The 16,225-nt window shown below is 46.2% G+C and overlaps 3 protein-coding genes across 3 annotated transcripts; 2 read left to right on the plus strand and 1 right to left on the minus strand.

Annotated features, from left to right (window-relative positions):
• Positions 1-4,339: 4,339 nt before the first annotated feature.
• VFPPC_02274 (carboxyphosphonoenolpyruvate phosphonomutase) lies at positions 4,340-5,535 on the minus strand (the record flags this gene model as incomplete). Its single annotated transcript, XM_018281949.1, has 3 exons — positions 4,340-4,962; positions 5,030-5,177; positions 5,242-5,535. The coding sequence occupies 3 exons, from the start codon at positions 5,533-5,535 to the stop codon at positions 4,340-4,342; spliced, it is 1,065 nt and encodes a 354-aa protein (XP_018139089.1).
• A 1,705-nt stretch (positions 5,536-7,240) lies between these two features.
• On the plus strand, positions 7,241-8,212 carry VFPPC_02275 (hypothetical protein; the record flags this gene model as incomplete). The annotated part of the gene is made up of 3 exons (XM_018281950.1): positions 7,241-7,403; positions 7,469-7,498; positions 7,608-8,212. 3 exons carry the CDS (start codon positions 7,241-7,243, stop codon positions 8,210-8,212), a joined length of 798 nt encoding a protein of 265 aa, XP_018139090.1.
• A 2,865-nt stretch (positions 8,213-11,077) lies between these two features.
• On the plus strand, positions 11,078-14,522 carry VFPPC_13237 (response regulator receiver domain-containing protein; the record flags this gene model as incomplete). The annotated part of the gene is made up of 2 exons (XM_018291014.1): positions 11,078-12,890; positions 12,955-14,522. The coding sequence occupies 2 exons, from the start codon at positions 11,078-11,080 to the stop codon at positions 14,520-14,522; spliced, it is 3,381 nt and encodes a 1,126-aa protein (XP_018139092.1).
• Positions 14,523-16,225: the final 1,703 nt, after the last annotated feature.

Below are 16,225 nucleotides of genomic sequence, written 5' to 3' on the forward strand. Positions count from 1 at the left end.
ACTGTAAGAAATTAGTCTACGAGACTACTGCTCAAACACGTCGCAAAACTACTGTACGTCGGAATATCAACAAAGCTGAAGAACCACGGGCGCCAGTCGGTCTGACCGACATGAACTTGATGCACCAAGCTCACCTCCTTCCTGCACAGCAATGTACATATGTACTGTCTGTGCCAACTACCTACCTAGGTAGGTACCCAACGATTCATCGTAACTCATGCATCTATTGTCGCCTAGAAGGGATCCGCATTAGCGGCTATTGTTCTTTTCTGTCCCATTCGTGCGGGGCGGTTGCTTTATTGTTTTTGCCTGATGCTCAATGTAGTATATCCAACCAATGGGAATACCAACTTATGCACGTCTGCTTATGGCACAGCCGCAGAATCAGGATCTGACAGTGCTCTGCAGCTCCAATTTGAACTGCTCTGTCTGTTCTGGTCTGGTCGGCTTGCACTACCATGGCAGCCTGCTTTCTGGTCGGTTTTGCTCCGTGCGACACGAGCGTGGACAACAAACATCTACACGATAGGACAACGGAGACGGACTACCCACTGGACACATCATGATTAATTCGCTCAGCACACTTAACTTACCTGGTGTTCTTTGAAGACTCTGCACAGCCCACAAGTTCGAGTTTGGTAATAGATCCCCATCTGGCGCACGCCACGTTGCCCAGAACAATGTGGTGCACTTGAGGCAAGCTGTTGGTCTCAATGCAGCATGCGGGTTGAGTTGTTCAAGACAGTATCCACTTGGTTGCATCGATTCCCGTGTTATCCCCTTGGTTGTGCGAAGGCTCCTCTGAGGTCTTAAGGCTCCATAGCCCCCCTGCTTGCCGCTAGGTACATTAGGTGACCTTGGTAACAGACTAAAATAATGCACCCTAAAACACTATATAACGCGTTTATAAAGCTACTAATAAATCCCGCTATACTAGAACCTTTATTATAGCTAGAGATATAGTAACCTTCATAGTAGAAAGAGGCTATTTTAAGAGTCTTTAATAGTAAATTTCTTATTAATAGTAAAAATTACTATAGAAAACAAGCTAGAGATAATACCTATTACTCTATATTTAATTCTATTAATAACTATAGCAAGGAATTTTCTTCTTTTAAGGTGCCTAGCTAGAATTCTATTATTTGCTCTCTTCTTACTTTACTACTTGTAAAGGTCTGGGCTTGAAGCCCAGTCTTTAGTGTGCGCAACTGAGAGAGCCTATATAGTGCTAGATTAAGCAGTCACAAGGGACTAGTTTAATTTGTACTCTTTTGCCGTAATAGTTAAAGGGCCCAGAGCAACTAGTATGTCTGCGGCTAGCACCTGCGATAGCCCAATCGGGCTAGATCATAATACTACTAGCTCTTTTTTAGCTTTTTATACTAGAATCCCTAGTAAGAAAATAGGTTAAATATATAAATAATATAGCTAGCCTATAAGCTTCTCTAACTATCTTATAAAAAGGGTTCTAAAAAGTAGCTTAAACTCTAGTAATAGTAGATAAAGTCTATCTCTAGCTTTCTTAATTATTTGCTCTATCCTTTAGGTAACTCTATTACTATCAATAAGGATATAAACTGCTTTATGGAAAGATCTTTATAGATACTAACTCTCCTTTCTAAACTAATACCTAAAGGCTTTAAAGTATAGATTATAGCTTAATATAGCTTCTTTCTATAGGGGATTTAGCATAATGGAAGTACTCTCTTAGGCTCTATTAAAAGCTACTAGAAGAGAAAGAGAGTGCCTTCTACTAAGAATAATATAATCTATCCAAATTTAACCTAAAGTATTATTATTACTCTTATTAATAGGCTACTAAAGTGGATATACTATATCTGTCTTATTAACCTCTTCTTATTACTCTCTCTATTTATAGCTCTTTAAAAGTAATAGACTGCTATAATAGGTATTTATTACATTAATTATAGCCTTTATAATCTATTTACTAAGGCTAAAGCTTATAATATAAAAGGGGATTATTAGGCTTAGGGCACTCTTAAGGCTATACCAGCTAGAGGCAGAAAGGTTAGTCTATTAGAGACTTATTTACTAGAGAAAACTCTACTAATTTATCCCTCTATGCTTTAGATGCTTTAGGTTATATAGAAAGATAATGCTCTTATGTTATTTTTAACTATCTGTTATAATAGCAATAAGTATTAACTATAAAGATAAAAGTAGCTAATATTAATATAACTATAAGTATAGCTAATATATATATTTTTTTTAGCAATAAGTCTATAAAGGACATTTAAGTTCTATCTATTATAGCTAACTATAATAACTATATAAATAACTAGAGTTAATATTAGTAATTATCTAAGAACCTTATTAGGTTATAACTACTAGATTTATAGGGGCAGTTAGTAGGCTCTAGTATAAACCTTTCTGCTTAATATTTTACTTATAAGTAGCTATATTCTTTAGCTTTATAAAGCCTCTACTTAGTAGAGCTATAAGTTATAATCTAGCTAGTAGTAAGAGCTAGTTAATACTCTATATAAGAGGTATAAAAAGATAGAAAGCTCTAGAAAGCAATTTTAAGCTAGCAATAAATTTATACTAGTATTATAGTATAAATTTATTAGAAGAGGGAAAAAATTCTATTACCTTACCTATTAGAGCTATTATGTTAAGAAGCTATAGTTTTAGAGCTCTTAAAAGCTTCTATAGCCTCTATCTTACAATACTCTTAATTATAGAGCAGGGGTAGTATAGACTATCTTTAGCTAGAATACCTATAATATAGCTATGTATAATGCTAAGAGCTACTAGTGCTTCTATTATAAGCTAAAATACATATAAATAGAAGTACCCTTTATTCCCTAAATTTAATTGGTTGATAATCCCTGTAGATACATTTGAGGAGCCTTCGCACAACCAAGGGGATATACCTGAGCAGGACAGTGCTGTACTGTGACTGTACCGTAAAACGTTTGTGAAAATTGATGGCCAGCGCTACTTCCTCCGGATGTGACCGGTGCGCCGGTCCAAGGCGCAGCTTGTCTCCAACACCCGACGATTCGTCCCGGGTATCATACATATAGACATTTCGCCAAATACTTCCGAACTGACGTTGTGTTTCCTGCGGTCCACAAATTATAGCTCACTACGTGCCTCCTGTCTGTCAATGGAGGTTGCACACTACCTCCTGTGCTACATATATTTGCTCAACTCAGCTATGATACGCACAGTACATAAGCTTAAAAAGCAATGACCCTGCTTTTTGGTTGAACATCAAGTTGCCAAGTACATGACAAACCCGTTCATGGTTCTGTGTGCCCCCTAGTTCCGGTTTTGTCTCCGTAAACCTCCCGATGGGTTCTAGGTACCTCGCTGGGCGCGCGGCCACTTGCCAGAAACAGCCGTGGCTGAACAGTATTGGAAATTAACGCCTCTTGGATCCAAATGGATTTATCGGCGTATGGCAGACACGTTCATATTAGCAACGCTGTCCACACATTCGTCACTAGCTTCAGGTAAGCCCAAATTGTCAAGTCTATTCCAAGACACATAGAAAGTGATACACGGACTGGCTTTCTATATTCATGGGTTTCATATTACTCTCTCTACGGTTCCTATCGCAGAATTAAGAGGAACACGGCGTCTGTTGTTCGGAAAGAGATTATAGTCTGTGCTCAAGGAAACGAACCTAGCTTGCCGATCACAACCTATCCGAAGAGAGTTTTGAGTGATGCTTATTCGAGGTACCTTGGTAGCGAGAAACCTCTTCACCGCATGGTAACAACTATAGAGTACGATACTTCTGACAGGTCAGATATCGCCTATGCCACGTCACGACACTTGCCTCAAAAAAACCCGTTGGGGAGGGGACTTAGCTTGCCGTCAAGTACAATGTCGACCGGATGGACGCTGCATTAACTGCAAGCTTTGCGGCCGGCAGATCTGGAATTGCTGCGACTCATGCCTGAGTGCCTGCAGCCTCGATTGAAAAATGTAACCTATCAGCTATTTCGGGGAAGAGGTGATCAGTCTAAGGCAGGATCCCGGGACAGCGTCTAATTTCTGCCTTGTATTGTAAGTTTAAAGCTGGTATTACCATTGTTACAAAACGAGAAACATGCCTATTTTGCAAACTATCCCATGTTAGACCGCCAACACACCGGACCAAGCCAAAATCTGTCTCTCGGCCCCTGCCATACACGGCGAGTCGAGTAATGAGCACCTATAAAGTACTAGTGAATTCATCCAAGTAACCTAGTTGAACAGTAACTCTGCTTAAAACCTGACAGAAGATCGAGATTATGTAGGACGAAATCAGTTTTTTCCTCTCCAATCAAGCAGGAAATGGAAAGTGTCTATCACTAAGGCCCTCCTACACTCCGTTTGCAAAGGAAAATCCACCAGCCTCCACGTCGACGGACATTGAGTGTTGCAACCCACATACTTCGAATAATCGAACCGGAGTCAAGTCCTTTGGAGTTCCAACAACACCCTTGGTCTTTAGTAGAGTTAACGTTTCTTTGATGGCCCGATACGCGGGTGCAAGACAGGCAAAAGAGAAGATCATGATTCTAAATCCCATTTGCTGAGCTTCCTCTACTGTAATAGTTGGACTGGCACCGTTCTCAACACTGTTTAGCAAGAGTGGCCAGGGTGCCAGGTCCTTTACTGCTTGAGCTGCCTGCTCTTTAGAGTTAAAACCTTCTAGGAGACCTACGTCCGCGCCAAGATCTCTTGCTGTGCGAAGGCGCTCAATGCACTCATCATACCCGAGTGATTGCAGGGCATCGGTTCGTGCAATCAAAACAAAGTCTGATCGCATTCGCACGCGGGCTGCATGGGCTGCACGGATCCTCGCGTAGTATTCTTCCCTTGGTACAACTCTCTTGCCAGCTAAATGGCCACATCTCTTTGTAAGGACTTGGTCCTCAAGATGGGCTCCAGCAACTCCAGCACGAATGTATTGCTCAACCGTGCGAGCAGCCATTATAGGACCTAAGTTTCAAGAAAACATCATGAGAATCAAGGTAGACCGGGTTTTTTATGCTGGCAATATACCTACCTCCATATCCAGTGTCCATATCAGCGATTAAGGGGGGACCAAATGGATCCAGGTTCGCAATCATATCCGCATTCTCGCGCATTTCGTGTAGTTGAGCAATTGCTAAATCCGGCTGGCCAAGTCTAGAGGCGGTAGTCCCTGCCCCGGTCTATATGCTTCTGTCAGCTTCTTTTCCATCGTGTGGAGTATTGCACAATTCTCAAACTACATACCATGTACATTGCGTTGAAACTTAACTCGATAGCAGTACGTGCTGAAAGCCCATCATAAACACCCGGGCAGACGACAAGTTCATTTGTCTCTGACAACATTTTGCGAAGTTTAGTGGCTCCAGAAACGGGTTTCTGCACCTCTGCACTAATACGGCTAAGAGGCAAATAACGGGACAAACCGCCGTTGTGGACATCATGAGCTGGGACTTCCTCGTTATTGTTGGATACATGGCTCTTATCCCGAACAAGAGGGCCATCTAGACCAACAGGCTTTTCAATTGCGATTGGTAACATGGTCAGGTAGACCTAGCACAAAAACTAGATGGGTTATAAAGAGAGGGGATTGTGAAGCGAAGAGGGTTATGAGCGGCGGATGGTGCATATAGACGAAGTCTAATTTGCAAATAAGTCGCGGCATTCCCTACATCTTTTATAGGAAATCTGCCTCAGGCTGGATCCCCGGAGGCAATCCATCATGTGTCCGAGTAATTTTTGACCTTAGACTCCTGTTGTCAGGAGGCTTGGAACTTGACGCTATACACCTTAGTAACATGCAGTGATGCGTTTCACAAGATTTAGAGTTCACTTTCGGGCGCACGTTCATATTTTCCCGGCCGTTCGCAGCATTGCCCCCCAACTCAAAAAGCTTGGCGGCAGTCTATTCTTCCCAACATCAGAATAGTGCGGAGACGAAGTAACAGCACGAGGAACTAAGCTTATTAGGAAAGAAGACCTACTTTGCGGGCAACACGTAAAGCGGAATAAATCACACAAAATAGTCATAGACTGTTGCTCCGCATGTCCTCTTGGCCCCGAATATTCTGGAGCTTTGCCAAGGGCTCAGCCATCGCCAGAGGGAGTCGGGGCGATTCACCTGGGCACACCGCATAGCCAAGTCGGCTAAGAAGCCACCATCACCAAAGTCTTTCGCAGAGTTCAGATGCTGCGTGCAGGATTACAGGTGCAAGTTAAGCTATCTCTGCCCAGCCTGTTTTAAACTTGCAGCGAATTCGGGTTGCAGTCTTTGCCTTGGCTTGGGAAGAGGGATTAAACTAGTCGTTCAACATGAAGCCATATTATAATCTCAACAATTTTGTGGTTCATTCTCCCGTCACCGGGGCGATGTTACACCACAGCGAAAACCCGCTCAGCCAGGCTTGCCCACGAAATGTCTCGATTGTATTCACTTACAGGCAGAGACCGGCCACTCGGAACGTGCGCTGAGCGAGCGGGTGAAAAGGCTAGGGTTGTTGATCGGACGCGATCGAGTTGAGCTCAGGGTAGCCATGTCGCAGATTGAGTTTCCAACAGTGACATGGACATGACTCAAGTATGGAAGGTGAAGATTGATGGTCAACTTTGCGGGTGTTGAATGAAGCGGGCCGCACGCCCAGATGTTGCCAAATCTAAACACCAGAATTTAGACGGAGAATTGGGTCTCGTGGGAAGTCGCCAAGATGGACACGGAAGGGGTAAGTGCTTCCAATGCGACATCACGTTGTATCAAGGCATCTTTTGTCGGAGCAAAGGGGTCATGGCGGTCATCACTATCATCATTCCTTCAGGCTGACGTGGTTGATACCCTTAGCAAAGGAAGCGCTAAACCATGATGCGAACAGAGTCAGAAGGTAAAGATCAAATACACTAGTGTCTTTGTCTCTGCCTTTGCCTTTTATATATGGTAATGCCGGAATATGTGCAGAAATCCATCGAGTGATCACGTCTTTTTCCGCCAAGGGACCCAGTTGGTTGATCATGCCAGCCAAGTCCCGCGTCTCCGTAAAGCGGGTCGATTGTGAGATTAGGAAAACGAAATGGGTCTAAGGATTGGCTGGTCTTTGGGCTGCGTCCGTCCGATCCCGCCCATTCCAAATGAGCAGAGCGGGAGGGAAAAAAAAAATAAACATAACTAAGACAAATCGCTTCGCTTCCAAGATGTCCATCATTCTCTTTCATCTGCACATTGTCAGCATCGTCAACTAATAATAACTCTGCCATGATGGAGAACCCTGCAAGATCAGATTCTGACACTGATGGTCAAAGCAAAGAAGAGCTGCCAGTTGCCAAGAGGCTCTCACAAAATGTTGATTTGGAATTCGCCTATCTGCCCTTGCTAGCATGCTGCTTTGTGTCCGGTCTCACAGACGGCACCATTTACAACGGTTAGTTTCGCACGGATACAGTATTCCATTCATGCAGTTGTATCTAACATGCGGCGTCTTTGCAGCCTATGGAACATTTGTGTCAATGCAAACAGGTATTATAAAAGTTCTTCAACCAGTCTGATATTACTGTGCTGTAATGCAGTACAGTACGCCAGGCAGTGGTATTTCTCGAATATCCATGACTCACGCCACTCTTTTCAGGCAACACGATTTTCGTAGCACTGGGCACATCCGGGTACAATAACAAGCCATATGGGTGGGCCAGGTCTCTCTGTTCCATCGCATTTTTCATCATTGGGTCTCTGGCATTCTCCCGTTTCGCATTGTACCTCGGTGGAAGACGACGGGGCATTATGACACTCTCGTTTCTTATTCAGGCAATTCTAGTCATCGTTGCTGCCTCAATTGTGCAAGGCGGCCTAGTAGATGGCTCCTACCCGTCAAAGCGGCCCTCTACCGATGTTGATTTCAAGGAGCTCATCATTATCGCGCTGCTGAGTTTTCAGGCCGCAGGCCAAATTGTCAGCAGCCGCACGCTCAAGGTTGGCGAGGTTCCAACGGTCGTTGTCACAAGCATGCTATGTGACCTCATGTCAGATCCTGCATTGTTTGCATTGGCCAGGAATAACAAGCGCAACCGGAGATTTGTCGCCTTCGTACTGACGCTCTTAGGAGCGATTTGTGGTGGTTGGATCTCCAAGGCTGCTGGAGCTGTTGACCCATCTCTTTGGACGGTCGCCGGCATCAAGCTCGTCATTGCGGGTGGCTGGCTATTGTGGAAAGCCGAGCCCAATTCCGTGGTTTAAGTTTAGTTTTGAAGGAACGGCACGAGGAGACGATGGCCTCATATTAGCATACGACGAGAGAAGCGACATTCATAGACTTACATTAGACTAGCATTAGAGCATTAGAGCATTAGAGCATTAGAGCATTGGTTAGAGGTCAACTCAGGTAGACGGTTGCGATGCAAGAGGTTGGGAAACAATTGCATTTTGTTAGACTATTACTGTAATTGAGGCGACTTTCTTTATTTTTAATTTTTTTTTTTTCGTCGCCTCGCTCGAGAGTGTTTAATGATGGACAATAACGCAATTTGGCGGGTCCGTAACTAGTCGGAGAGCTTTTTGGAGGCCCAACTCCATTTTTAATTTGGAGTCTAGTGTCGCTGGTTGACTGCAACAATAATTAAAGACACAGGAAGCAACAATATTACGGCGCGAGCCCAAGCAAAGAGGATCATCAATATCAGATCTTGTTGGCTTGAAGCTGGACAGTTGGTGCTCTCCAGGTGGTGTTTAGTTCAAAAGGGGGTACTCAGTAGTTATGTCAGCTCCAACCAATTTGCTCCAGCCCCTTATTGGCTGGCAATTGTGGATCATTGTTATGAACTTGGCGCAAAGACGGCATCGAGTTGAGGATGCCAGTTGCGCGCTAAAAGTGACATTTTCGTGCAACGAGCTGCTCCGCGCTCACCAGTCAATCGATTTTTAAAATAGGGTACTCCGTACTGTACTATATTCTTAACATGCAATAAGCGAGTTATTTACTCTGAAACCGATTTTGTTCTAATACGCGGCGCGTACGTAGATGGGAAATTTAACGCACACAGAAAGGAGGCTAATTCAACAAACCGAAAATTGTCACAAGTATGTCTGGCAGACGATTAGAGTAGGCAGGACGCTGTATGAGTAACTACGGACACCTTTATACGCGATTCTCCAACTTGCACCATTTCTGGACCACAAAAAAAAGGAAGGAATAATAAGGAGTTTTTTGCCATATCAATTCTTCATAGCAAATGTACGGAGTACTGCACTGTATAAAAGGCAGGTATGTCCCATTTGAGCTGCGTCTGCGTGTGCGGTCCAGGGTGGGTTATTATTGCGTGCATTGCTCAATGTTAGCCAGTGACCTGCAACCCGTGGATCGGGTATCTGGCATTGATGTTTCGCATGCAGACATTTTTGATCTCACTTTGGACAATAGGAAGTTGATCCCTGCAAGCATGGAGAACGAGATGACCCAGAGGATACATGAATCGAGTCGCCGATCTTTATCGGTGAACACCATGCAGGTTAATATAAAGTTGACAGATAACTCTGAGATGAGATACCGTCTCATCGAGACAATTTCCTGGCATGGCAATTGGAGTGCTTTAGACTAGACTCCTAACAGGCGGTTCTAACCACACCAGACAGACATGGATTGTGACATTGAGCCCACTTGACTTCATTGTTGTTTATTAGTGTTATTATCTGCCAATGACCGAAGACCTAAGGTTGCGGGCACACCAGACATGTCCAGCTTTAAACGTACGGAGCAGTCTCCGAGCCACACATGCATGCAGGCACGCACTTGAGTCTGGTGACTCCTAGATACACCAGAACTGACTACCTAGGTACTTAAGTACCTAGGTACCTAGTAGACAGTAATAACAAGCACTTGAGGACTTGACTCTCACAAGTGCCTGGTGGCGTTTAGCATTGTGGTCAATTTTGCCCTCAAGTGCTCACTTGCAAGTTTGGCTCATGGGGACTTGGTTAACCAGATTGACCTAATTGACCATGGACGAGTTGACCTCTTACCCGAAAAGACCTCGGTGCCGGAACAAGCGGATCTGGTTCCCCATGGATTTATTGACTCAATATTGACGCTTTTTATCTTGATTCAATGACTTGAACCAGCACAATCCTAGCTGGCAAGCAAATCAAGCTGCAGACTACTTGAGTAATGTGTGAGCACTAGATGTCAGACACCTAACACCAGACCAGAGCCTCCCTTCTCTGTCCGCACTACACTGCGGAGTACTTGTGCTCAGTAGCCGCAGCAAGACATTAATAATCATTGAAGGATTCGTCCATCGGCCTGGTGGCAGAGCCGTTTATTTTGCGTCAAACATTTGAAGTCAAACCGAAACCCGACCAGACTCGACACCATTGATTCTGCCCCGTCGCCACATGTCCACTCTCACCCACGTTTTGGGTTCTGCTTGGTAACCTGCTTGCCTACTCGCCTGCACCTCACGCCAAGCACCATGGCTATGGTCGTCTGCTCTGGTCGGAACGGTCTAGAACACAGTCCATCTCGATCATCAAACCAGACCACGAGCTGACAAGCCAACGGCTGGCGGAGCCATTGATCCGCCCCTGCACCGTAACGGCCGCTTGTCTCTTCAAGCACATTGATGAGTCTTCAAGGTCTGGTCTGGTGCGATTTGGTCAAACTCCCGTGACCCGCATCAGCCCATTGGCGCTCACCTTGGAAAAGTCACGATGCGGCATCATGCCAGGGGCAACATTGCATTATTTTTACCTTGTGGCATCAATTTATACGTACCTGTCCTCGATTTTGCCGCTGGTTGTGGTTCAATCGCCGCCTTGAACTCGACAAACTCGAATTGACCGCCGCGCCGCGCAACCACGACAACTGCACGCACCTCGATCCGACCAGACTCGAGCGACGTCGGCCTCAAGGCTAAAGGTCTGGTCTATGAGACATCAATATCCTCGGAACTCGTCACCCATATGAATGACGGCCAGGAGGCAGATTCCGACGAGCAAAAATACATGTCGCCGAAACCGCCGAATAATGCTTAACTGCCAGTCATAAACGAGCCGCTGTCGCCGGCCTCCCCGTCGTGATCTGCCCAGCCGTCTGGTATTTGATCGATCATGGTGCGCCTTTCCATCCGAGAACAGCTCGCAGCGCTCGTTATTCTTGCCGTCCTCATCGCTCTCGCTGTCGTCTCTGTTCCAACATGGATTTTTGTCCACAACTTTGTCACTGGGGTCGGGACCAGCGGACTGTCATTAACTGCGTCCCTCAAGGCTGCCAGGATCGATTCTGAGCTCAACTTGCTACAGACAATCAGTCAAACCGTTGCCACCCGCCTCTTGCTCCAGCAGGCATTTACCAATTTTTACAATCAGAATGAGACCGATCCCTTTGCCGCTGCTCGCATCGACTTGGAGAGTGCCATGAGCACCATTCGCTTTACCGGTCTACTACAGGCGAGATTGTTCTCTAGAAATGATACCGGTGCCAAGCCTGGCGGCCTTCTCAATGTCACCGGCACTGGCGTTGGCACTCAGACCAACAACATACAGTTGCCATACTTAACCCCTAATGGATCCAGGGTAAACCTTAGTGACACTGAGTATGGATACCCTCCGTCACTCTACCCGAATATTACATACGAGAGGCTGGGATACCCGAATCCATATCAACCTAGCACTCCGGCGTATGGTGCGAATGCCTTCCCCGGAGTCAGACTAAGCGACAATGGTGGCTTGCTGCTAGGGCCGCTCATGATCAATGAGTCTTTTGCGCTCGTGTCACTTACGGTCCCAGTCCGATCGCTCAACGTACAAAACTTCATTCTCGGCTACATGACGCTTATTGTTTCGGCTGGGTCGCTATTTCAAGTGCAAGAGTCTCGGGAGGGCTTGGGATCAACAGGCATGGTTCTCCTCATAGGGCCGGCAAATCCATCTAACCATTTTCTGGCACCCATTTTCCTGGCCAATAGCACGTACTCACCGTCACCCAGCGCCTTGTCGGCCTCGCCCGTGAGATTTATCCTTCCACCCATGTCCCTAAATGGACAAGCTGAGCGACACATGAAGAGGGAGTATGATGGCGGTAACTACTCTAGTCAGTTTCCACTCTCGCACTATCCAGGAGCTCTCAACGTGTACGCCAAGTATAATTCTCAGCCCAATAATGCCAGAGCACTATTATCAACCAAAAATGAGCAAGGAGTAGCAGTCGCGGTTGGCGTTGCTAGACCTCAATCGACCCTAGTTGACTGGGTTGTCGTAGTGGAACAAGCTGAGAGTGAGGCATATGCGCCAATTGCGACACTGAGACAGATTCTTCTTGGCTGCGTTTTTGGCACTGCCGGACTAATATTGCTTCTCATCTTTCCCTGCGCTCACTTTAGTGTCCGCCCTATCCGCCGGCTCAAAACCGCAACCGAAAATTCCATCTCTCCGCCTGGTTATGAGGAAGAGTATGAGGATTACGATGAGCAGAGTCCCAGCTCGGGCGGAACTCTGTCGTCCGCGTCTATAAAAGGCTTTTTTGCCAATATGCGGCGGAAGTTTAAGAAGAAGCGACGAGCAATGACGGAGGCAGAAATCGACAACCACCGTCGGATTTTTAAAATTCCTGGCCGAGTTGAGGAACGAAAGCATTTTGTGACCGACGAGCTTACCGAACTGACACAGGTGTACAACGAAATGACCGACGAGCTGGTGAAACAGTACACGTCTCTTGATGAAAAGGTGGCTGAGAGGACTCGCGAGCTTGAGATAAGTAAGAGGGCAGCCGAGGCTGCCAATGAAAGTAAAACATTGTTTATTGCCAATATTTCCCATGAACTCAAGACGCCATTAAATGGAATTATGGGGATATGCACTGTTTGTATGGAGGATGACGATATTTTGCGTATTCAACACTCTCTCAAGACGCTTTACAGGTCAGGTATGGCTTTCCCCGACATGGTGATATCTCTGAGTTACCCCAATAATTGACAAGTTTGTTCTAGGTGAACTGTTGCTGCACCTCTTGGAAGACTTACTGAGTTTCTCCAAGAATCAAATTAGTCAACAAATCAGACTCGAAGACAGAGAGTTCCGCCTTGGGGATATCAGGTCACAGATTCTCTCCATTTTTGATAAGCAGGTGCGCGAGAGCAATATTACACTCGAGGTCACCTTTCTTGGATATGAAAGTGACGAAAAGGTCCTAAGCTCAGATCAAGGGAGCATAATAAAGCGGCTACCCGCTTTGGGGCCACCTGGAATGGGACGGCTGAGAGATGTGTATCTCTGGGGGGACCAGCATCGGATCCTGCAAGTCATTATTAACCTGGTTAGCAATAGTTTGAAGTTCACACCGGCGGGTGGTAGAGTGGAGGTACGCATGCGATGCGTGGGGGAGGTTGACCAGCCTAACGACGAGGGAAGGTCATCCAAGAATAGCTCGACACGCGCTGGTCGAAGTCGGCACAGAGGAAGCTCCGGTTCTACACAATCATCCGTTTCCAAGGCCACAACCCATACCTCCGCTTTCAAGGATGGTACTACCACGGCGGCATCAAGACTTAAAAGCTCCAAAGCAAGTGCCCACGTGAATGTGCGAGAGAGATCCCCGACCCCACCACGACTCAATGCGAAGCTGTACATGTTTGAGTTTGAGGTCCAGGACACGGGTCGTGGCATTCCCCAGCATATGCAGACTAAAGTCTTTGAACCTTTCGTCCAAGTTGACTCCAGCTTAAGCAAGAAGTTTGGCGGCACCGGCCTTGGGTTGAGCATTTGTTCACAGCTCGCCAAGTTGATGGATGGCTCCATTAGCGTCACAAGCACTGAGGGCGTTGGTTCTACCTTTTGCTTGCGAATCCCGCTCAAGCATGTCAAGGATCGTGTGCCAAGTACAGCATCAAGTAGCACTCGCTCCAGAGCACCCAGTGCAGGATCTTTGAACGGCGATAGCCATCGTAACTCACTCAGCAGTGCCATCGCGAACCCTGAACAGGATGCCAAAAAGAATGACATCTCTGCCATGAGAAAAGACAACCAGCCTCGACTTGTCGGTCTCAGTACCCCATTCTTCGCCCCAAGCCCGACGCCGCAGCCAACTAGTGACGATCACAAGAAGGCTGCCATCCAAAAAATAAAGGCAGATAAAGCCGACAAGGCGGGCCGAGGCGAGTTGCGAGTCCTGGTGGCAGATGATAACTCCACCAACATTGAGGTCGTTAGCCGGATGCTCAAGCTTGAAAAGGTAAACAATGTTACAATTGCAAAGGACGGCCAAGAGGCATACGAATTGGTCAAGGCAAACATGGAAGAAAACCAGCAATTCGACCTCATCTTTATGGATATCCAGATGCCGAATCTCGATGGGCTACAGTCAACTAGATTAATTCGCAAAATGGGATACGAGGCACCCATTGTTGCACTCACGGCCTTTTCTGAGGAGAGCAACGTCAAGGAATGCATGGAGTCGGGCATGGATGAGTTCTTGAGTAAGCCGATTCGTCGACCTGCCTTGAAGAACGTCCTCACCAAATTTGCAACTATCCCAGAAGAATCTGAGATTGCTGCATAATGGCAGTGATTCTGACGGTCATGCTACAACGCTAGCACATAATCTAGTCGCGCTGTATTTTATCTATCGAAACATGGTATGGGAAAGCGGGACATTGCATATAAAAGCGATAACACTGGATTAATCTATAATACATTATCTGACTACAACACCGTGCTGTGGCTCTGCTGAATGTGACATAAAGGTTGCGGCCTCGTCGCTCACTCTTGCCCAGCAGTTCCCACGCCCTATGCGGGTGCGAAGTGCGAAGTAGACTGATAACCGCTTGCAATAGCTCCAGCCCCAATCTTGCATTACCGGATAGGACCTGCGACTAAATGAAAGCTGGGGTTGTACACAGATGTTCTTAATAGGTAGAGTAAAAAGCCGGATATACCACTTGAGCTAGTACCTGACCTTGTAGCAGCCATTTTGAGGAGAGCGGCTCCGTGGATACGAAACGCCTCTAGGTCCCCCTCCCAATACTTTAATTTATTAGCTTTAATAATTAGCATGGGCGGAAGTAGAGAAATAATATACTCACAGCTTCGCTAAAAAGTACTAGAGTTAATGCTATGGTGGCATCACTACTAAACCCCTCTGATGCCACTGTCCGCTTTGCCGTTCTAAGGCAGATAAACTTGTACCGGAACATCTTTTCTTGGTATCCGTCCGCCGCTGTTGTGCTGGCAGCCATTGCCATGTACCTTCTTGATGCCACAAAGAGGATTCCTGCGAGTAAGGCAGGCTGATTAATTGCATACGGCACGTAAACCGCCTTCATTAACTCTAGGTGGCTCCTCTCGTTCTCGTCAGGCACACATCCGCGGTATCCGTACTGGAGAACCCAGTCTAAGTCTTTGTAGTACATCCAACAAGTGATTAGATATCGTACTTGGGAACTGGTCATAAGAACTAAGTGCTTACAGAAGGTAAAAAGAAACTGCTCATCTTGGGAAAGGGTCCACGCAAACTGAATGGACGGCCATAACATGGTGGTGGAAACCAGCGGTTGTGATACTTGAGGCATTGGCTTGATTTCCCGGAGAGCCTTGTGTCGACCACGACTACGACTGTCGAGGATAAAACCAGTGTCGTTGTGATTTAGAACCTGGTATGGGAGCTGTTTCTCTTTGGAAGATGATGCCGCACGTAGCGCTTCTTGCCTTCGGCGACTGTGCGCAATCTTGGCCACATGCGACCTAATTTGATGCAGTCGGTGTGAACAAACTGTTCGGCAAGTGCAAGATACGTCCACAAACTGTAATATTGTGTGTTTATTAGTATCAGTCCCTTGCTGCGGGAAATGAGACACCCGGGGCTGGCTGCCGTTACGTGGCATTGCTTCAATAACTTCAGGGAGTTGTTGACGTTAATTACGATGCCACGAGACTCGCATTTGCCTAATAAACGCTGGACGAAAGACCCACAGGCAGTTTTAAGGGGCTTTTTCAAATGTAGCCGGAACAGTCACCTGTTTGTTTATTATTATGAAAGAATGTCAGCTGGAATATTTCTTGGATAATAGAGCTTGTTGACCCCACACGAGGTTTGCCAGTTGCTGACAAATCTCGTCTTAATACATATCCAATCACAGGTTGTTAAAATTAACGTGCAAGAGCCTTCTTTGGTTAGGCTGCTCTGTGGCGTTAGAGGGGAGACAAAGGGACTGGGAGGGATAAACGGCTCGAGGCTAAACACACTTACCTGCTTAACAAGTCGTA

The sequence above is a fragment of the Pochonia chlamydosporia genome, chromosome 1 (genome assembly GCF_001653235.2).
Source record: "Pochonia chlamydosporia 170 chromosome 1, whole genome shotgun sequence".
Taxonomy (NCBI): domain Eukaryota; kingdom Fungi; phylum Ascomycota; class Sordariomycetes; order Hypocreales; family Clavicipitaceae; genus Pochonia; species Pochonia chlamydosporia.